General features: G+C 43.1%; 1 protein-coding gene across 1 annotated transcript; it reads left to right on the top strand.

The window, feature by feature from the left end:
• The first annotated feature begins 2,226 nt into the window (after positions 1-2,226).
• Positions 2,227-19,434, top strand: LOC146759203 (kinesin-like protein KIF20B). The gene is made up of 7 exons (XM_085510165.1): positions 2,227-2,438; positions 3,067-3,189; positions 13,205-13,472; positions 13,967-14,028; positions 14,232-14,351; positions 15,571-15,766; positions 18,033-19,434. The coding sequence occupies exons 3-7, from the start codon at positions 13,280-13,282 to the stop codon at positions 18,785-18,787; spliced, it is 1,326 nt and encodes a 441-aa protein (XP_085366291.1). The 5' UTR covers positions 2,227-2,438; positions 3,067-3,189; positions 13,205-13,279; the 3' UTR covers positions 18,788-19,434.
• The last annotated feature ends 3,268 nt before the right edge of the window (positions 19,435-22,702 follow it).

Raw genomic sequence — 22,702 nt, 5'->3', positions numbered from 1 at the left:
AAGTGTTCAGCAGCTAATCCTCTTAATCCTGTGGCCTGCTGTATGAGCTCTGCTCCACGTGAGGGCAATGCCAGCTCTCCAGCTTTAGAAGAGCTGCATCCCAATAATTTCATATGATATCAGTCCCACCCACAGTAATGCAGGCTGTCCCTCCTGTTCCCTGTATTCTCCTACTGATTAGTTCAGAATTCCATAAAGTGCATTCAGTCAACAGACATGAAACCACTTTAGGTTCTATATTGATGTCATCAGTACTGGTAAAGATTTATTTATCCCTCTTTAAAAATCTGAAAGCAACTGGAAATGTCTCAACTTCTGTATCACATTGTTCTGTTTTGCCCTTTTAATTGCAGAGAAGCCTGCTGTCTTCGTAAAGTCCTTGGATGATGTTTTTGGTGAGGAGCAGGGTGTGATTAAATTGGAATGCGAAGTCTCTAAAGAGAAGGTCAAACCAGTGTGGAAGAAGGACGGTGTTGTGCTCACTTCTGGCAACAAGTATGAGCTGGTACAGTCTGGGAAGACCCTATGTCCCCTTATCCATGACCTTGAGAAGTCAGATGCAGGTTTCTATACCTGTGATATTGGCAGTGATGTTGCCAAATCAAAGGTCGGCATTCAGGGTAAGTACTGTGGAAAGTAAAGGAGTGCTAAAAGCACATTCAGTATGGTCACTATGTCTTACACCTATTCCCCCACGAGCCTTACTAGTTTCTACAATAGAAGTGTATTACTGCAATTTAGCACAGTGATGTCTGGAAAATTCCCATTGCTTTTGATGTAAATGTATCTCATTTTGCCATGAAAATCACCAAACATGTCAAGAATGTCCTGGAAATATTTCCTTTCTAAACATCCCTAAAATGGAGAAATCGTTTGAACACCAGTAGGGGTAGGATGGTAACAAATTAGCTAATAGAAACAGTTAATTTCTTGTCATAGGCAAAACCCTTTTTCTCACGCAGCATCCTAGAGTTGTCCTCTCTGTTAGGTTGTTCCCTCTGTAGCTCATTGAATCTTCATTCTGCTCCATGGACTGAGCTGCTCTAATTGTAGTTCTTCCAGAGCAAAGACAAGAGATTTACGTCTCTTTTTTTTTATAGCTTTCTGGTAATTCTGAGTGGAGAATGTCTTAGAGAATACATCAGTAAGGAATGCAGCCATGTTCTGCAAATCCTGAGTTAAAACACCAGTACTGCTACTCATGTCAGTCACAAATGCCTTTTCTCCATATAAACCTCATACTAACCTATCTCTTACCTTCCAGAGCTGAATAGTGGCATTACCAAATGGCTGAAAAACACTGAAATCCAGGAGGGAGAAGATTGTACTTTTGAATGCATTCTGTCCCATGAAAGCATTGATGAGTTCAAGTGGACACTGACTGGAAGCAGAGTGGAAAGTGATGGGCGATTTAAAGCTTCTAACGTGAGTCGGAAATATACTCTCATTATCAAAAGTGTGACTCCTACGGACACTGAGGAAGTCGTTTTTACTGCCCGTGGTCTAACCTCCAAAGCCTCTCTGTCTGTGAAAGGTGATGAGATGGGAGAGATTCTGGGGCCTGATTCCTTCAACTGTCTTCTGATAAGATTGTCGTGAGAGCTAACTCATAATATGGTTAAAGTGAATAGCAACCTTCTACTTGAACCTCAAAGCACTGAGAATTTCTCTTAAAAATAAGTAAAAGGAGGAAACATTTTACACAAATGTGAGAACTACCCAAAGCACTGGGGTAGTGTTGGAAATGGGCATCTCACTACAGCTTGTTCCATTAACAGTAAATCAGGAATGATCTGTTGAGGGAACTGTGGGACCAAATATCCTCTAAGTATAAGCTGAAGGGATGGCCTTCACATCATCTAGCTGTACAACAAATTCCTATCTAGAGCATGTGCATCTGAGAGCATCATCCGAGGCTCCCAGTGTGATGAGTGGAGAGAAGAGAGAGGCAGTTTTCAGACATGGTTCATCATCCTCAATTGGGTAGATTTAAGAGAAAATAAATGCTGCCTGGAATTCTATTGTCTGTACTTTGCAGATTACTGCTGGCTGTAGGATGGCCTCTGTTGCAAGTGCCTCTCTAACTTATCTCCAGCATGTAGATGCGTGTATTTTGAGAGAGGCATCCTACCCTAAGTGTATGTTACTCAAAAAGCAATGTTTTCTTCCAGGAAAACCTACTGAGGTTTCAAAACAGCTGGAGGATAAGACAGCAGCAGCAGGGCAGGACATCAGCCTGAGCTGTGAGCTGTCAAAACCGGATTTGAACATCAGGTGGTACAAGGATGGCAAAGCAATCAGAAAAAGCCAGAAGTACGACTTGCAGCAGGAGGGAAGTGTGGCCATTCTGATCATCCATGACTCTACTGCCAAGGACAGTGGGGAGTACCCCTGTGAGACAGAGGACTCTGAAACAAAAGCCAGGGTCACTGTGCAAGGTGAGTTGAAAAGCACACTGGGGATGGCATGTAGAGAAGTCGAGGTAAATATCTGCAGCCTGTGGGTGATGTTTTTCTCTTCTGTTTCCTTGAGCAGGATCAATTCTTAGTTTTCAGAAAATATGATGGATTAAAATCTTTTCCTTAAAATAATCTGGAAACTGAATGATTCTCCAGTGTGATGTGGATCTGGGCAGCCTGGTCTGGTGGTTGGTGACCCCTTGGAGGGGGTTTGAAACTAGATGATCTTTGAGGTCCTTTTCTACTCAGGCCACTCTATGATTCTGTGATCATTCTATGATTCTATGATCTTGGGTGTTAGTGAGCCAAGAAAAGATGGCAATCTGAATTAGTCTATATTGAATATGTGTAATCCAAACTATATGCAGTTTATCAGATGAGATCCTACCAGCGCATGTATAATGGTATTGAACTTTCCAGATATCTACTGGAATTATCAAACCTATGTAAATGGGTGGACTCTGTGGTCTTCTTAGACTCTTTGCATCTCTATGTGATATTCTGAAATGAGGGCAAAGGAGATTCAGGACACCTCTGTATGCTTGGGACTTGTTGGGGTAACAAATCCCTTTGTCCTACACCCTCATCCTTTTTTTTTTCCTTCCAGAAAAACCTAATTACTTTATCAAGGAACTTTCAGATGTGAAAATTGAAGAAAGTGGAAGTGCACTTTTTACATGTCAGAGCGAGAAAGCCGCATCCTTCGTCATATTATCAAGACATTATCCTGGTAGAATTTGTACATTTATGGCAGGTCTTTGGGGCTGCAGCTGTCTGGCCTGAATAGCGGTTCACAAGCCATGCACAGAGCAAGCTGCACAGAAAGGGAAAGAACTACCGACTAGAGCAGTGCTATTGAGAACTTTATGTATCATTTAAAAACCAAAAATGCTGATGTACGGTGAGGCTGGTGACCCAGAAATCAGTGTGAACTTTCTATCTCTGACCTTTCTGAGTTACAAATAGTCCTCCAGAGTTCTAGGCAAAAATTCCCTTATGCTGCATTCTGGGTAGTTGTCACGGTTTAGACAAAAATCTACCTGTGTCCGTGACAGGGGGGCCGCAGGCAAGCGAGGTGCTAGAAGGAGCTGAACCTCTGTCCCAACTACTTCAGAAGCAGCCCAAACCCCCTCGTACATGGCTAAGATCTCCTTCTCAGTTGGAGTGTAGCACTCCTCTGACCCTTTATATGCTCGACTCCAAAGTCCCGGGGGTTGGCCTTGGGTTTCTCCTAAAGCTCTTTGCCACAAACTCCAAGTGGGACCTTTCTCTCCAGCAGCAGTGTTGTCATGGTTTAATAATGTTGTAATTTTGCTATCAGTATTCCACATCATAACATCATATAAAGCATGAATAATTTTACTGAATCTGCAACTTACAGAAGAAGACTACATCTCCCAGGGAACAACACGATAGGTCACGGGACCTGGACTCTATATTAACTCTGTCGCAGAACAGACTGACGTTCTTTTGAGTTCTGGCGTTCAGGGGAGTGTGTGGGAGCCTTCAGCCGTTCGCCTAGATTCACAGTAGGCCTCTCGGTTACGGGACTCATTCTCTCTCCTATTTTGCTTGATTCGTTAGCTCAATTTTCAATTATATTTTATTATATTGTGTTATCCTGTATTTCGATATAGTATTTAGTAAATAAGTGTGCCTCCTTAGATCGTTGCCGCTGTTTTCTTTTCCTAATTAACTTTTTCCTTTCGGCCTAGGGCCCCTCCGGGGCCCACGGCCCCCTGTCACGGGCGCAGGTGGATTTTTAGTTCAAACCGTGACAGATTTTGGTGGAGAATGCGGGCAAATTGAGTTGCTGTTTTTCTGTGTTTTCTTCTGTTGCTCTTTTAGCTTTTAACAGAGCTACGAGTTTTTTTCCCTGTTAAGGAGCTATCTCGTGTTTGCGGTTCTGCACCTGCGAACTTGACCTTGAAAGTCCAGGCGGACTGCCAATACTCCAGTATATTTTATAAACACTGCTGAGCTTTGTTTTCTTTTACTTTTTTCTCTCTATTGGAGGAAAAAAAAAAAAAAAATGTTTCCTCTACTAAATTTGTTTTACCAGGGACTGTGTGCCATTGGTTCCTTTTTTGAGACGCTCCGAACATATTGGGTCATGTTTAAGCTGGCCACTTTTTCTTATGGAGCTATACAATTGTATAATGGATTGAAAGCATGGTTAGCAATGCTCACTTCGTATCTGTATACAGCTCCAGAGGGAGCAACTAATGCAACTAATTATACAGAAATGGTGATTTTTAAGCGTGCTCCTCTTTCTTTCTATGAATCCTTTATGCAGTTTTTGAATGATCAGTGGGCCACACTCTTAATCTCCCTGATCTTACTGTTGATTATTGTAATAATCTCACTCAGTATCTGGATTTATAACATCCGGAGGAAGTCTTCCCTAGAACCAGAGAATACTGAGTGGCAGGGAATTGAAGAGATTCTCAAAGGACAGACATCTTCAGTGTTATGGAGCTTCACTCCTGAACACTTGAAGAATCCTGAGAGTTTGATTGCATATTTGAGGCAGGAATGTTGTGGCTCAGGCAGATCTCAGGAGGCACAAATGATTTTGGGCCTAGCTAATGCTTATCGGGCCTTAGTCAATACCATTCCTGAGAGGGAAGTTTTTGAAGCTGAGAGAGAGAGTCTCAGGGCCGAGAAGGAGAGTCTTAGAGCTGAGGCAGAAAAACTTTGGACTGAGAAGGTAGAGAGAGAAAAAGCTTTTGAAGCTGAGAGAAAAGATCTCCTGTACCAACGAGACTCAATCTGGTACGAGAAAGAGAGTCTTAGAGCTGACGCAGAAAAACTTTGGGATGAGAAGGTAGAGAGAGAAAAAGTTTTTGAAGCTGAGAGAAAAGATCTCCTGTACCAACGAGACTCAATCTGGTACGAGAAAGAGAATCTTAGAGCTGACGCAGAAAAACTTTGGGATGAGAAAAGCTCCCTGCAATCCCAACTCAACACTCTCCAGTCCGAGCACAGCGCCCTCCGGTCCGAGCACGACACTCTCCAGTCCGAGCACGGCGCCCTCCAGTCCGAGCACGACACTCTCCAGTCCGAGCACGGCGCCCTCCAGTCCGAGCATGACACTCTCCAGACTGAGCGCGATGCCCTCCGGTCCGAGCACGACACTCTCCAGTCCGAGCACAGCGCCCTCCGGTCCGAGCACGACACTCTCCAGTCCGAGCACAGCGCCCTCCGGTCCGAGCACGACACTCTCCAGTCCGAGCACAGCGCCCTCCGGTCCGAGTACAACACTCTCCAGACTGAGCGCGATGCCCTCCGGACCGAGCACAATGCCCTCCAGACCGAGCACAGCACTCTCCAGTCCAAGTATGACGCCGTCCAGTCTGAGTGCGGCACCCTCCAGGCCAAGCATGATGCCTTCCAATCCAACTGTGACACCCTCCAGTCCGAGCACAACACTCTTCAGTCTGTGCATAATGCCCTCCGGTCCGAGCATAACGCTCTTCAGACTGAGCACAATACCCTTCGGACCGAGCACAACACTCTTCAGTCCGAGCATAATGCCCTCCAGTCCGAGCATAACGCTCTTCAGACCGAGCACAATGCCCTCCAGACCAAGCTCAACACTCTCCAGACTGAGCACACTGCCCTCCAGGCCGAGCATAACGTCCTCCGGTTCAGGTACAACACTATCCAGTCCAACTACAACAGCCTCCAGACTGAGCTTGGTGCTGTCCAGTTTGAGCGGAACGCTCTCCGAGACCAGCTATGTGCCCTCCAGGGTGAGTTGAATGTATTTAACCAACTACCAGGGGCACATGTAGTCCAATTTGGCCAGCCATTGGGGGCACATGTAGTCCAATCTGACCAGCCACCAGGGGCACAGGTAGTCCAATTGGACCAACCATCTGGGACACCAGATACAATGTTGGTTGCCCCTGTAAGAGGGCGAAAGACAAAACAAGTTTCAACTCAGTTAGAGAAAATGCAGAAGGAGTTAGAAGAGCGGAGGGAGTTAGGAGAGCAGGACTCAGGAGACTCAGGGGAGCAGGGGGAGTCAGAAGACCAGAAGAAGTTGGAGGAGCAGAGGATGTTAGAGGGGTATAAGAAGATGATAGAGGAGCAGAAGATGATAGAGGAGCAGAAGATGATAGAGGAGCAGAAGAAGTTAGAGGAGCAGAGAAAGTTAGGAGAGAGGAAAAAGAAGGAGGGTTACCTGGAGGAAATAACACAAGCATCAGGGTCAGGGTCAGAGTCAGAAGAGGAGCCAAAAGCTACTTTTTCTTTACGAGAATTTCTCAAGTCCAAACTTGTAGATGGGGCAGCCTCATCAACACAGTTGCCACCATCAACACCTGGGACTCTTGATAGAGCAAAAGGTGAGCAAAGTATTACGACCATTATTGATCGATCTTTTAAACTGAGTGAAATTCGAGATCTAAGAAAGGATTACACACGTCAGCCAAAAGAAAATATGGTCACTTGGTTACTTCGCTGCTGGGACAATGGTGCCAACAGTGCATGGCTCGATGGCAGTGAAGCTCGCCAACTGGGTAGCATTTCCAGGGACCCACGTGTGGACAGAGGTATTGGCACATGCCAAAATCGGTCCTACACCCTCTGGAAGCGGATGTTGATAGCGGTAAGAGATAGATTCCCCTTTAAAAGGGACTTGGAGCCTGAGAGAAAGAAATGGACTGATATTGAGAAAGGTATCCAATTTTTGAGAGAAAATGCTCTGGTGGAAATGCTATACAGCCGCGAGTTCAATCGTAACGATCCAGACCAATTACATGATCCTGAAGCAGTCCGCGTTCCACGACAAATGTGGCGTGACTTTACAAAAGCAGCTCCAGAAAAGCATGCCAGTGCACTTGCATTAGTATATGGCAAAGGGGACAGGAAACCCTTTGTGAATGAACTAATTGGCAGACTTCAGGAACTTGAATTATTTATAAGCGCCACAGAAGTTAATCTGTATACTTCAGCCATTGTCAAAATTGTGGAAAGGTTAAACGAAGTGGAGGGAACACAAAATGATATTATTGACAAATTGGCTAATGTGCCTGATGTAGATGAATCCACGGTGGTACAAGATGATGGAAACCAGGATTTCCACAATCGCCTATTGAGGAAGCTAAACAACATGAGTTCCTCTCGACCTGTATCATCGAAAATCTCAACCATTAAAAAGAGACGTCCTCGTATTCAAGCAAATGACGATGATAAGTCACCTCGAATCAACAATGAGACTACACGTCTTGCCTTGTTGCTTTTCCTCTGTAGTCATGGGGAGGACATGAAGAAGTGGTGTAATTCATCCACTTCTGCACTTCAGGCACGAGTGAAAGAATTACAAGGTGAAACAACTACCAAGGTGAACTCTTCCAAGAAGGGGAGAGTTCCAGTTGCTGCAAGTCAACGAGGTAAACAATAGAGGGGCCCTGCCCCCAGCCAGGGGGGGGAAAGGGACAACAGAGTATACTGGACTGTGTGGATTAAGTGGCCTGGCACATCTCAACCACAGAAATATAAAGCCTTGGTGGACACCGGTGCACAATGCACCCTAATGCCCTCAAGTCACCAAGGGACACAACCAATATATATCCATGGAGTGACTGGGGGTTCCCAAGAATTGACTATGTTGGAGGCCGAAATAAGCCTCACTGGTAAAAACTGGCGAAGGCACCCTATTGTGACTGGTCCAGAGGCTCCATGTATACTGGGAATCGATTACCTTAGGATGGGATATTTCAAGGATCCCAAGGGGTATCGATGGGCCTTTGGGATAGCTGCTGTAAACACAAATGGTGTTAAGCAGCTGTCGACTTTACCTGGTCTGTCAGATGATCCTTCTGCTGTGGGGTTGCTCCAGGTAAAAGACCAAGAGGTACCAATTGCCACCAAAGTGGTTCACAGACGGCAGTACCGCACCAATAGGGACTCATTGCTCCCCATTCAAAAGCTAATTCGCCAATTAGAAAATCAGGGAGTGATTAGCAAAACTCACTCGCCTTTTAACAGCCCTATATGGCCAGTGCGTAAAACCAGTGGGGAATGGAGGCTGACGGTAGATTACCGTGGCCTGAATGAAGTCACACCTCCATTAAGTGCTGCTGTACCAGACATGCTAGAACTCCAGTATGAATTGGAGTCAAAAGAAGCTAGGTGGTATGCCACCATTGATATTGCTAATGCCTTCTTTTCCATCCCATTGGCTGCAAAATGTAGGCCACAGTTTGCTTTTACCTGGAGAGGTATTCAGTATACCTGGAACCGTTTACCCCAGGGGTGGAAGCACAGCCCAACAATTTGCCATGGATTAATCCAAGCTGTTTTGGAACAGGGTAATGCTCCTGAACACTTGCAGTATATTGATGATATTGTAGTGTGGGGCCATACAGCAGCAGAGGTTTCCAAGAAAGGGAAACAGATAATCCAAATTCTTTTGAAAGCTGGTTTTGCCATTAAGCGCAGCAAGGTGAAGGGGCCTGCCCAGGAAATCCAGTTCTTAGGCATAAAATGGCAAGATGGACGTCGTCACATCCCAGCAGATGTGATTGACAAAATCACTGCTATGTCTCCGCCCACAAATAAAACAGAGACCCAATCTTTTCTGGGAGTAGTGGGCTTTTGGAGAATGCATGTCCCAAACTACAGCCACATAGTGAGCCCTCTCTATCAGGTAACACGGAAGAAGAATAATTTCTCATGGGGTCCTGAGCAGCAGCAGGCTTTTGAGCAGATAAAACAAGAAATAGCCCGTGCCGTGGCCTTGGGGCCAGTACGGACGGGACAGGATGTGAAGAACATCCTCTACACTGCTGCTGGAGAGAAAGGTCCCACCTGGAGTTTGTGGCAAAGAGCCTCAGGAGAGACCCGAGGCCGACCCCTAGGATTTTGGAGTCGAGCATATAAAGGGTCTGAGGAGCGCTACACTCCGACTGAGAAGGAGATCTTAGCCGTGTATGAGGGGGTTCGGGCTGCTTCTGAAGTAGTTGGGACAGAGGTTCAGCTTCTTCTAGCACCTCGCTTGCCAGTAATAAACTGGATGTTTAAAGGACAGGTTCCCTCCACCCATCATGCTACTGATGCCACTTGGAGTAAGTGGATTTCATTAATTACTCAACGAGCTCGAATGGGAAAACTCAGCCGTCCTGGAATTCTAGAAGTGATCATGGACTGGCCTGAGAGTAAAAAAATTGAAACACCACCTACAGAAGAGGTATCACGTGCTAAAGAGGCACCACCATACAATGAGCTACCAGAAAACGAAAAGAAATTTGCCCTATTCACAGACGGATCATGTCGTATTGTAGGGAAGCATCGCAGATGGAAAGCTGCTGTATGGAGCCCCACACGACAAGTTGCAGAGGCCACTGAAGGTAAAGGAGAATCAAGTCAATTTGCAGAGGTAAAGGCTGTTCAGCTGGCTTTAGATGTGGCTGAACGGGAGAGGTGGCCAATGCTTCATCTTTATACTGATTCATGGATGGTGGCAAATGCCTTATGGGGGTGGTTGCAACAGTGGGAAAATGATAATTGGCAACGAAAGGGTAAACCTGTTTGGGCTGCTGAACTGTGGAAAGACATTGCTGCCCGAATAAGGAACATTGTTGTAAAGGTGCGCCATGTAGATGCTCATGTGCCTAAAAGTAAGGCTACTGAAGAACATAAAAATAACCATCAGGTTGATCGAGCTGCCAAAATTGAGGTGGCTCAAATAGACTTGGACTGGCAGAACAAGGGTGAATTATTCCTAGCTCGGTGGGCCCATGAGACTTCAGGTCATCAAGGAAGGGATGCAACATATAAGTGGGCCAGAGACCGAGGGGTGGACTTAACTATGGACGCTATTGCTCAGGTTATTCATGATTGTGAAACATGCGCCATAATTAAACAAGCCAAGAGGATGAAACCTCTTTGGGGGGAAAGGCGATGGCAAAAGTATAAATATGGAGAGGCATGGCAGGTTGATTATATCACCTTGCCACGATCTCGCAATGGTAAGCGTTATGTACTCACCATGGTGGAGGCAACCACTGGGTGGCTCGAAACATACGCAGTACCCCATGCTACCGCCCGAAACACCATATTAGGGTTGGAAAAGCAAATCTTGTGGCGGCATGGCACTCCAGAAAGAATTGAATCAGATAATGGGACCCATTTTAAAAATTCCCTTGTAACCACTTGGGCCAAAAATCATGGCATTGAGTGGATTTACCATATTCCCTATCATGCACCAGCTTCTGGTAAGATTGAACGATTCAATGGGTTGTTGAAAACTATGTTGAAAGCAATGGGTGGCGGAACGTATAAAAATTGGGAGAACCATTTAGCAGAAGCCACCTGGTTGGTCAACACTCGAGGATCTAGTAATCGCAATGGTCCTAACCAATCCAGCTCCCTACGTACCGTGGAGGGAGATAAGGTTCCTGTAGTACACATAAAGAGCGTGTTGGGAAAGACGGTTTGGGTCCTTCCAGCGTCTGGAAAGGGCAAACCTCTCCAGGGTACTGTTTTTGCCCAGGGACCTGGGTGCACATGGTGGGTGATGGACAAAAATGGGAATGTTCAATGTGTACCACAAGGGAATTTGATGTTGGGGGAGTGCAGCCAATGATTTTCCTGTAAATATATAGGTAGAGTCTCAGAAAATATTTCCATTAGATACAGAATAGTTCAATTAGGTATAGGACTTAAGATAGAGTGGGTTAATATTAAGGAAACACTTTTTCTCTATATACCTTAATTAGGCATTCTGTAAGCAAGTTTTCCATCTGGACTCTATATCCTGCACTGGCCATGCATGTGTAGAGCACACATGGAAAGAAGTATAAGTCAAAAGGAAATCTGCCGTGGTGGCTGGGAAAGGATGAGTGCACCTTGATGTGGGGGACGCCCTACTAGCGCTGCCTTTCCCCTCTACCGCTGACATGTTTTCCTTTTTCTGGCAGTTTTGCCATTTTCTCAAAATTAATAAATAGTAGATTAGGTTATAGAGTTTTGTTCTCAACTTAGGGATTTGTATGGAATAAATATAAATTGTTGAGAAAAAATAAGGTTGCTGATTATTCACAATTATACATATGAGTGTGTATGTATGTATAAACATAATGTAATGATGTAGAATAAGGGGTGGAATGTCATGGTTTAATAATGTTGTAATTTTGCTATCAGTATTCCACATCATAACATCATATAAAGCATGAATAATTTTACTGAATCTGCAACTTACAGAAGAAGACTACATCTCCCAGGGAACAACACGATAGGTCACGGGACCTGGACTCTATATTAACTCTGTCGCAGAACAGACTGACGTTCTTTCGAGTTCTGGCGTTCAGGGGAGTGTGTGGGAGCCTTCAGCCGTTCGCCTAGATTCACAGTAGGCCTCTCGGTTACGGGACTCATTCTCTCTCCTATTTTGCTTGATTCGTTAGCTCAATTTTCAATTATATTTTATTATATTGTGTTATCCTGTATTTCGATATAGTATTTAGTAAATAAGTGTGCCTCCTTAGATCGTTGCCGCTGTTTTCTTTTCCTAATTAACTTTTTCCTTTCGGCCTAGGGCCCCTCCGGGGCCCACGGCCCCCTGTCACGGGCGCAGGTGGATTTTTAGTTCAAACCGTGACAAGTGTAGAGGATGTTCTTTACATCCTGTCCCGTCCGTACTGGCCCCAAGGCCACGGCACGGGCTATCTCTTGTTTTCTCTGCTCAAAAGCCTGCTGCTGCTCAGGACCCCATGAGAAATTATTCTTCTTCCGTGTTACCTGATAGAGGGGGCTCACTATGTGGCTGTAGTTTGGGACATGCATTCTCCAAAAGCCCACTACTTCCAGAAAAGATTGGGTCTCTGTCTTGTTGGTGGGAGGAGACATAGCAGTGATTTTGTCAGTCACATCTGCTGGGATGTGTCGATGCCCATCTTGCCATTTTACACCTAAGAACTGGATTTCCTGGGCAGACCCCTTCACCTTGCTGCGCTTAATGGCAAAACCAGCTTGCAAAAGAATTTGGATTATCTGTTTTCTTTTCTTGAAAATCTCTGCTGCTGTATGGCCCCACACGACAATATCAACAATATACTGCAAGTGTTCGGGAGCAGTAAAAGTATTTATGCTTTATATGACGTTATGATGTGGAATACTGATAGCAAAATTACGAAATTATTAAACCATGACACCCTGGTATTTTTCTTTTTTTTTTCTTAAATATTTTCCTTTTTACTATTTAAATGTTATGGGCACATCTTGTAGAAACACAAGGCTGTTTACAAAGAAGTGCATGCTGTGTTGCTGTATGATGAGCAAGATACATCTATTCTTCATCTAGCTAGAATAGTTGCTGAGCCTTAAGAACAGTTTCAGAAAGCTTTGGGAATTTGGGCGTTTTCCTTGTTTCTGCAACACAAAATGAAAATTTACGCTGTATACAAAGAAAAGGGGAGTCCGAACTTGTACGTTAAATTTGAAGGAGATCAATCTGGGGTAATATTTAAAAAAAAAAAAAAAAAAAAAAAAAGGGGGAGTGTGGTCATCAAATACTATAAAATATATTAGCTTTTACTACTAGAATGCCACTTATCTTCCCCCCATACGAATCACTGTCATGTTGTATGTAAATTTGTGAGGTGGGTTTTGAAGCTGAAATTAAAAACTTCTTGTATGGCTGTCTTCATAGTGGCTATCCAGACCATCTGTAGAAATAACAGCTATTATGTAGTCAGCTATTCACCAGTTTTAACTGATTATAAATTACGTTTCAGGGTGGAGAACATAGCATAGTGCCTGACACCTGTGTTGATCCTGAGGGCATTCTTGATTCTGTGCATTATGATGTCATGGAAATTAAAGAGCAAGCTGAGGCAGCACATAGTTCCATTGTATCCCTGGGGGACCCGAAGGAAGATACTGGCTGGTTTGAAAAGCAGCTGGAGAAAACTAACTTTGAACTGATGGAGACCAAAGAAGAGCTAACAGAGAGAAACACCAAACTACTTAAAACTGAAGAAGAGCTGATGCAGAAGAACAAAGGTGAGTTATGCGATGTGAAAGGTAGAAGACAGAAATAGTTCATTAATCTAAAAGAGAAATAACCAGTTTGAGTAGGAATTAGAGGAGATGTTCTACCTTTGGAACCATAGCCTGTAGATAAGTGATAGTTTGTTCCTTGTGTATATTCAGGTTCAGCAATTCCACGGTTTTTGGTTATTTCTTTTCTTTTTTCCCCCTCTCCTTTAAACTGCAACGAGCAGCTTTACGCTTTCGTAAGTATGGGGTTAAATGTCTATATCTTGATTTTTACTTTTATATTGTAATCTCTACTCTTCTTTATGTCTTGTTGATGCAATGTTTTCGTTCCAAGAAATATAGAAAACTTTTGAATCACTCCCAATAAGTGAAGACCACATGCAAATTAATTAATCTGTTCAAAAGCTACCTAAACGTTAGAATATCTGGAAAAAATGATTACTTAATAAACTATCTATTGGCTACTTATGTAATACAACCTTTTCTGTGTGTTACAGACTTTGAAATGCAGGTGATTAAATTGGATGAGTCTGTTGAGCAACTTAAAGAAGCAACTGAGGTAACTTTATCAAGAAGATGTTGTGTAAAATTGTTTTAATACCAACTTGTGGTAGCTTAAAATGCTATTCCAGTAGGCTCCATTAATAGATTTCTTACCGAGCTTAGATTAACTGAATTTGCCTTTAATGCATTGTGTAATTCAGCTACTTAACACTACATTAGAAACTGATGACTGATTTTTTTTTATTTTTTATTTCCAAGAAAATGAATACACAAAATGAAAGGATTCAAGAGCTAATGGACATCGTGGTGCAGAAAGATGACATTATTACAGAGCTACAAGACTTAAAATCTCATTTAGAAGAAAAAGTAAAAGATTATGTGAGTTTTACACATCTCCGTATCCTTATACAAAAAAAGAAAAACACTAATTCTATGCTTGTAATCAACACATTTTTGGAAAAGTGATTTTCTGTATGTAGCTGGTACTCGCTTGAAATTGTAAACAATTCAAATTTATCTGAAGGTAGTTGTTGTTAACACAAACAACAAAAATATCAGTGTGTTCCACTAACTCCTGCCTCACACTCCTACATCAGAGGAAGAGCAACAGTAAAAGTATGTTGAGTAGAGTTGGAAGTACGAGTAGGAATGGTCAGGATATCTCCACGTTCTATGCAGTCCATAAAACTTTATCCTGACTAATGTACTGCCAGCTACTGAATATGTGAAGACTAGCTTGATTAAGTATGTGTGCATACCACTTCTGGTGGTTTTTGTTCATTTTTTGATGTTTGGTAGCCTGAAGTAGCTCTGAAAACATTTATAGTTAATTCTGTCACTCAGATCTCTAACCTTGTAAGCTTAGCAACTTGACCCTTCTTAGTCTTTGACTGTCTGCATCACTGCAACTTAGTATTTCCATGGTATTAAAGCTGACTGTGATGAGTAGTCATGTCCTCACCTATTACTTCTTCCAAGAACAAGGCTCCAACTCTATCTGTGAGATTGTGTGGCCTGAACACTTCTGAGGCTTTTCTTTTCATAAGTTACTAAAGGTGAATAATCAGTCCTTGGCAGTGCCAGCATGGCTTAACAATCGTCATCTTGTAAGTAAGGAAGCTTCACTTGTGGTCAAGGACACAATCTAAAATATGCGTGACAGAGCTGACTAAGCTTTAAGGTTGGATTATATCTGTCACGATGAAAGTGATTTTAGCAGCTTAGCAGAAGTGTGATGTGATGAACTTGTATGAGAGCTGACCATTTGCTCTTTGACCATGTTCGTAATTTTGTTGACTTCTCGGAAACAGGAAATTCTTTGATAAACTGGTAAACTCTTGATTGTGTGCAAGTCTTTTACTTTGTAACCTGCTAGGCTCTTGCTTTCCCTTGTATACTCTACCGAGTATTGCACTTGTCATTATCTGAAGGTGTACTTGTTCTGTCTTCTATTGAGATTTGTAACTGATGTCTATAGAGTCACCGGGTAAATATTTTAGCTGTATGGTTTTGTGTAAATATTTGCCTACAGAAGATTACTGAGACTTAAGTGCTCCTTTTGTTAAGCTTCAATGTAACTGATCTTATATCAATACAGGAAAAGACTACCTACCATTTAACTACCATTAAAGCAGAACCGGCAGAAGAGAACACTAATAAAGGAACTGAAAGCAGCCAATTTTCAGTGCTTTCAGTTAAAGCACTGAAACAAGAGAAAACTGAGTTGGAAGTGGGAAGAAAGCACAGTAATGATGAAGATAAGCCTACTGTGGAAGAGCCACCTCCAAAGAAAGGTACAGTTTCTTCCATCGTTGAACAGGGTGTCTTCCAAAACAATAAATTGCTTCCTATTCTGGATAGGAAGCAAAAGGCTGTGAAGCGCGTACCTTATGGTATAAGGAGAAAAGCCACTGTGTTAAACTGTAAATAGAAGTAACTGTTATGTAAATATCCCTTTTTCAGAAGGTCCTATGCTGTTCATTTTTGAATGCTTAAGAATAAAAGTTTTTTGCACTATTTTTTTCCTTTTTGCTGCTTTTTCCTCATCTGTTAATGCACTTGCAGATTTGGTAATAGTTTTAAAGCAGTTTCTTTAGGATTGTTTCAACTGCTGTTGCTGATCTTCTGAGTAGCGTCAGCTGTTCAAGTGCTTTTTTTTGTTTGTTTGTTTTGTTTTTCCTGAAGCAACTATCAAAATTGTTGACGACCTGCTAATTGCTCGCTCATGGGCAATATTTGAGCAAAATGGTTTGGATAAGCTCTGATGCATTTAACTTCACTTCTGGGCACAGCTGAGCATCAGTGTTCCTAGAATTACGGAAGGCATATACAATGTAGAAGGGAAAATCTAAAACTTAGCTGTAGTCCCTTCCTTTCTTGTATTCCTCTTGCAAAATATGTGCAAGGGAGAAAGTCAAGGCCTTCTTTGGATGAGATGCTGTTCTTGGATGATTTGTCCCTGCTGCCTTTATTTGGCATAAATATTGAATCCTAATGTGACCACTGAATGGCATCACATATAAGCATCTTACCAGAGACTGAGGGAGGGATGTGGACTCCTCCATACTCCAAATAGTAGTGGGTTTGTTATAATCATATGACCAAAGCTCTCATTTAAAAATTAATGACAGCAATGCTCCACATAGGAATTAAAATGGGTAGCTGATAGTCACAATGCCATCATGAAGTTTTCTGTTAAGAAGTACTGAGTATTCAATCATGTTAAAATTTTCTTCTATTTGTGAGTATTAATAGCATCCAATTTCAAAAACTGCTTAATATATATTCTTTAGCTATGTTAAATATACACAGTAGAACAATGAGCACAGGTATGTTGTGCTGGTTCTTTTGTAGAATTAGTTATATAAGTAGCACGAGCAAAAGTGTTTTAGGAGATGCTAGGTTATCTCAGCTTCAAGTTCAGGGTATTTACACCATTCTCTGAGCTTTTAGGTCTTGTTTCCTATGCTCTGTAATAATGCTTTTTCCCTACTTCCTGTGTAAGGAGCTTCTAAACTGAACATTACACATCTTCTCCCTAGTCTTATTTATCTTGCTTTAGTGCTTGCTTGTTGTTTTCAGCATAAAGTGTTTAGATTACTTATAAATCATATTCCCCTCACTAGTGATGCTGGGAGCAGCAATCAAAACCCAAACCTGGTTTAGGGTGGAATATGCCACTGCTGTTTCTTCAGTATGACTTTTAAATCAGTTGAGGGCTATATATAAAACTCCTTAGATGAGTTAAGAGGCTGTTTCCATGCAGTACATGTGAATCTGTATGTAATGCAGGCTGCACGTGGGCGCTACAGCAGAAGTCGCTTTTGATAGAAAGAAAATGCATGTGATTTTAGCTAATTGCTCACCAGTTAAAGAAAAAAACAGCCCCAAGCTAATGGAATATTTATGGAAACTTGAATCTGCAAATTTGTACAACTTTATGAATGAACTTTATATGCAAAAGAGTAAGTGTGGACAGAAGTAGGAATCCTCATATTTTGTTTAGAGATCAACTGAATAAGAGAGACAGATATCAACACTTAAGTGATCAACTTGTCCAGGGTTTTATCTTTCTTTTGAAAGTAAGAGGACTGTGAGTTGGAATGAAATTTCTTAGAGAACTGTTTATCTACCATTTAGATGTAGATGGAGTGATTCCTGGCTGCCTTATAGGGATTGCTGAAGCACGGAAGATAGGAAGAATATAGCTGTGAATTATCTATCTCGTTCCCATGTTTCTTAAATCTAATTAGATTTTCTACTGGTGTGGAGTGGAAGGTTTGAGTAGTGCCATGGTAAAAGTGTTCTTCCAGACTGAAAACCTTTTGCTGTTAATTCTGTATAGAAATCTGAGGCACCTGATTACGTGTTCAGAGAACTTTAATTCCTTCACTAGTATCAAATACTATGTGATGTGAGGGCATGGCTTGCATATTACGACAGTTTTTCACTTAGAAGTTGCTACTTGGTGTTGTGAACTGCTATGTAATAATGATTTTAATCAATCTGAGCTACATTCCTTTTCCCTTTTTTTTGTTTGTTTGTTTGTTTGTTTTACAGTAGTTGTAAATGAGAGAAAGAAAAAGAACACTGTAGAGCAAAAGAAAATTGAACACATGAAACAAAAGTGCTCCACGTACCGAAAGGAAGTACTAGCACTGAGGGAAAGAACTGAAATCTTGGAACATCATTTAGCTGTGCTTGAAGAACAATGCAGAAGAGAAAAAAATAAAAAAGAAGATTTCAGTAAGCAGGTAACAAGCCTGCGTATTGAGCTTTCTTTTTCTGAAGAAACAGCTGATGCCCTCCGTGAACAAATTCTGCAGGGTCAAGCTGACTATCGGGAAATTGCTTCTGAACTGGATGAACAGAAATCTATAAATATGACACTTGAAAACAAAAATGCCCAACTAACTAACAACATAGAAGTTGCCAAAGAATATATAATTGATAAAGTGTCACAAGTAAAAGAAATGCGGACCAAATTAGATGAATTATACAAATGTCACTTAGAGTTTCACGCCATCGGTACTGACTTTGTCAGTGTAAAGGATTCCTCAGACTGTGAAAAAGATGAGCCAGGGACATCTCAAATTAGTTCTGCATGCACTCAGTCACAGACTTCTTCCATCTCAGATCTTGTGCAGGACCTCTCCTTTAACTATAGTCTTGAAAGGATTTGGGAGGTATGCAGAAGTATTGTTGATGTTTCCTCACAAAAAAGTCAGCACATCAAAGCACTGCTTCAAGACAATGAAAACCTAAAGGCGGGACTGAATAATGCTGAAAATCATAATCGTCATTCAGAGAGTTAGGACGCTCCTTCCTGCTAAACAGAGAAACAGAGAGAGAGGGAAAGCCAATCTGTTAGCTGTTTACGAGCTTCATACACAAAAGAAACAGCACACTAGCTCATGCAAAATGTTAGTCATTAGAAACTGAACAGCACTCCTTGCCCCAGCTTAGCAGTTGTGTGGATTCCCAAACCCACAGCTCCATGGTGCTGTTTGTTCAGACCCAGAGTGTCTACAGGTAGAGCCAACCATCTGCCTAGAAAGTCAAAGGGGGTCAAGTGACCAGGACAGGCACAACTGACATCAGCACCCCCATGCAGTGTTTGAAGGAAAAGCAAAAGTGCAAAGAAACCGAGCAAATTCAAACCAATGTGTCCTTTGAGAAATGGGTGCACCGTGGGAAAACGCCACAGCAGACAATCCCACAACAGAATGGGCATCATTGAACGAAGAAAGAGGCTGAAGTGAGTCACCTACACGCCACTTCTGCACATTCCACCCCAAACCTGGTTTGCACCAACAGCAGAAATCAGTGGGTTTTGGATCACTTCTAATACTAAGCAAGAGAAGTAATACTTGCATTCTGTGATTCCTCCTCCATATCCAACTACAGTCTTCTCAAAATTCAGAATTTATACAAACTTATAAATAAATGCATCACTCATAAAGCCAGATGTCTGTATTACTTTTTCTTTATCACTCTCCTTTCTGGCAAGTGCAGGTGACCAGCAAGCTGTGGATTTGATTCTCAATATGGAAGCTGGCACAGATTTGGGGACCAAGTTCCAGTGGGAGAAAATGTAGAGCAAGCAGTGGAGGTGGAAACTCAAAAAAGAAAGTAGCTTGTCAGCATGAACACTCCAGAAACAGGGCAGCAGTCAACACCTCCTTGCAAGACACCGATCTGCTTCCCTGCTCCATCAGGCTCCATGCCAGCCCAGTACAGCACTGCTCCTGGACACAGCAATCATTTCACCAAGACTCAGCTCAGCTACCACCATCACACAGTGGGACCGGCAGCCTCCAGCAGTCCCTTCAACCCAACCTGTTCTGTGATCCTGTGATCTGTGACCACGGGTGAAAAACAACTGCAGCTGCATCTGAGGCTGCCCCAGGACTGACTCAAACACACTGACATGGCAGGGGCAGAAAAGAGTTCATTTACAAAGTGAAAGCAAAATGTCTAACGGAAGAGACCAATGCTCAGCCTTTCCATTCTGAGCACTGTCCAGCTGACATGGCGCACTGCACCGCTGTGCCAGCATGGCTCCTGCTTGGAATGGCTGCTTTCTGTGCCCCATCAAGGAAAAACTGCAGGAAAGATAACTTCAGTTTCACAGTCCTGACGTTGGTGTTACCAGTCCCCAGAGTAGTTCAGAATATCCTCAGGGTTGCTATAAATTTTCAGTGCTGACTACAGCCCTTTGGAGTGACTTTCATACACCCACGTCCTTCTGGTCCAGGGGGACTCTGAGCACTTGGTTAGTTCCACCTCATGTTGTGAGGAAAACAGCAAAAGCCTCTATAAGGGCTTGCAGTAGCCAAAACCTGGATCAGAATGCTCCTCCTGTAAGACCTTAAAGCTTAGAAAATGTAACAGAACTACTAGGTTTGCCATCATTGCAAGGTGGCAACAGCCCTCTTTGTAGGCTGAGGGTGCAGAACTCACTGCCTCAGCCAAAGTCAGATGTGCATTCTGACAGTTACTGGTGACACGCATTTCCTGCCCTGCTTAGAAAAGAGGTGTATTTTGTGCTCATATAGGAAGTGCTCAAGAAACGTGTAGATGCAGTAGGCAGGGCATGGTTTAGAAGGGAAATATTGGTGGTAGATGGACACTTGGATCATTGGGGATCTTTTCCAACCTTGGTGATTTGATGATTCTAATTTAAAGGAGAAAAGACAACTTTTTAAAGTAATCTGGAAGGTGAAGTGCAAATGTCCAATCACACAGGGATGATCCCAGTTTGGAATCCAGCCTCTGCCCCTTCTGCTTTGGGTGCATGAGCTCCTTCCTGATGTAGCAGCTTGCTGGCTCCCTCTGCACCAGCCAAGGGAAGTGTGCCATGTGAGTGAATCTAATGCAGATGTCAGTACACAAAGAGGGCAAATAGGCCAGCACAGAACCTTTCAGCATCACACCACGACCACCCAACAGCAACCTCCAGAACTATGATTAACAAATAGCAGTAGGATTTACCTTTTCCTCCATGACTGGCGATGACTGCAGCGACAAACGTAACAGCCAAAACAGAGCAGCAATTGCACAAAAAGCAAGACAAAAAAAAAACCAACAAAAAACACAACAACAACTATTAGAGAATGAAGGTCATGCAAACATGCAGCCCTATCAGAGACAGCGAATGCATGCACTTTTATTCATACTACTTGGAGGTGTGCACTGTACCCATTCCCCTCCTCAGATGGCAGCAGACACACACACCCCTCAGCAGTTCTTGCACCATCTTCTCTCAAGTGACAAGGAAGCACCCTTGGTGCATTTACAGCCTTATGCAAATATGTATTTACACAGTCTACCATATAAAACACACCCAAGCACATCCACAGGTGAAGGTAACCAAATGCACTCACAAACATGTAGGAAGACATTGAGAGATTACACCCATATCCCCCCCAAAACACATCAGTGTACCAACTCACAAGTGCTGGTGTTCACCCACACGCAGCTGTGCAGACACAGGACCACACAACCCTCAAAGGCACAAACATACACAAATACAGCACACATGAACAGCCCAAAGCTTGAAATGAAGGAAAACGACCCACTTCCCAGCTGCTGTTCCTACAGATTCAGATGGAGGCCTGGCAGGGGCTGTGACAGACACAGCGAGCTGCTCTTTCTTCCCATTCTTCCAGGAACTAGCAACACGTTACATGGAATAGCATCCCTCCAACATAGAGACAATCCTCAGTGCAAGGTTTGTCCTTCATACCAGAGAACAGGGTGTGGGGGGGCAACCAGCCTAACACACTCCAACCATTACAGCTGTGATCAGGATTGGTTTGGGGCAGAGGAAAACAGAAACAACCTATTGAGGGAGCTGTCAGGAACACACACTCTCACAATCCTAACAACCTACTGGTTCTTCTCACCCCATATCTTCTCTTTCCATACCCATCATGCCTGCCTCCATTCACCTACAGAGGCCACCATCCAGCTTCTGCTCTTCTTTCCTTGTATAGATTTCTATATTTTTCCACTGGTCTGCTAGAAAAGCATTACCTTCAGATGGGAAAGGGTTACACTGTATTCTGTAATCAGTTTTATTTTTCTAAGCCACTCTCTGACATGACACCAATTTACTGCTCTGCAGAAAACACAGCACTGAGAACTTACTACATGGAAAGAACTCAGCCAGATCAGAATGTTCCTATTCCAGTTCCTTTTAGATCCGCTACAGATTTGTGCTGTCCTTCAGAGTTTGTGCAGGAGAAAGCCTAGATAAGTCTCTCTGCCTCTGGAGTTTAGGGTATAACTGCTTCAAACTGCTATATTGCTGCCCCTGAAACACTGCTGGATATTCTCCATGGCAGGAGAGCTGAGCTGCTCTCTGCAGAACAAAAGAAACAGGACCACACACTGACACTTGGCTTCCTGCAATGCTGCACCCTGCCAGCTCAGCAATTCCCAGCTCCCCCTGTTCCCAGCTGAGACATGGAGATGGCAACAAGACAGAAACGCACACATCAGCACAGCTGTTCTTCCTACAAACATTCATACCTTTCAGGTAGGTGGGAGAGGTGAGTTGGACTGAACAAAGACCTAATCCACCCTGTTTCTCCTTCACCATGGGTGTGCCTAAGAGCTTGTACAGAGACATCTGACAGCAGAGGCACACAGCCCAGCAGAAGTCTCAAACATGGATGTTCTGCAGTTACAGAGCCCATTTTCCTTCAGCATCCTCCCTTCCTTCT

Source organism: Coturnix japonica, chromosome 10 (genome assembly GCF_054131305.1).
Source record: "Coturnix japonica strain WE chromosome 10, WE-NBRP24, whole genome shotgun sequence".
Classification (NCBI taxonomy): Eukaryota; Metazoa; Chordata; class Aves; order Galliformes; family Phasianidae; genus Coturnix; species Coturnix japonica.
Note: the sequence above shows the minus strand (reverse complement) of the source record. Positions and strands in the feature narration are given on the sequence as shown.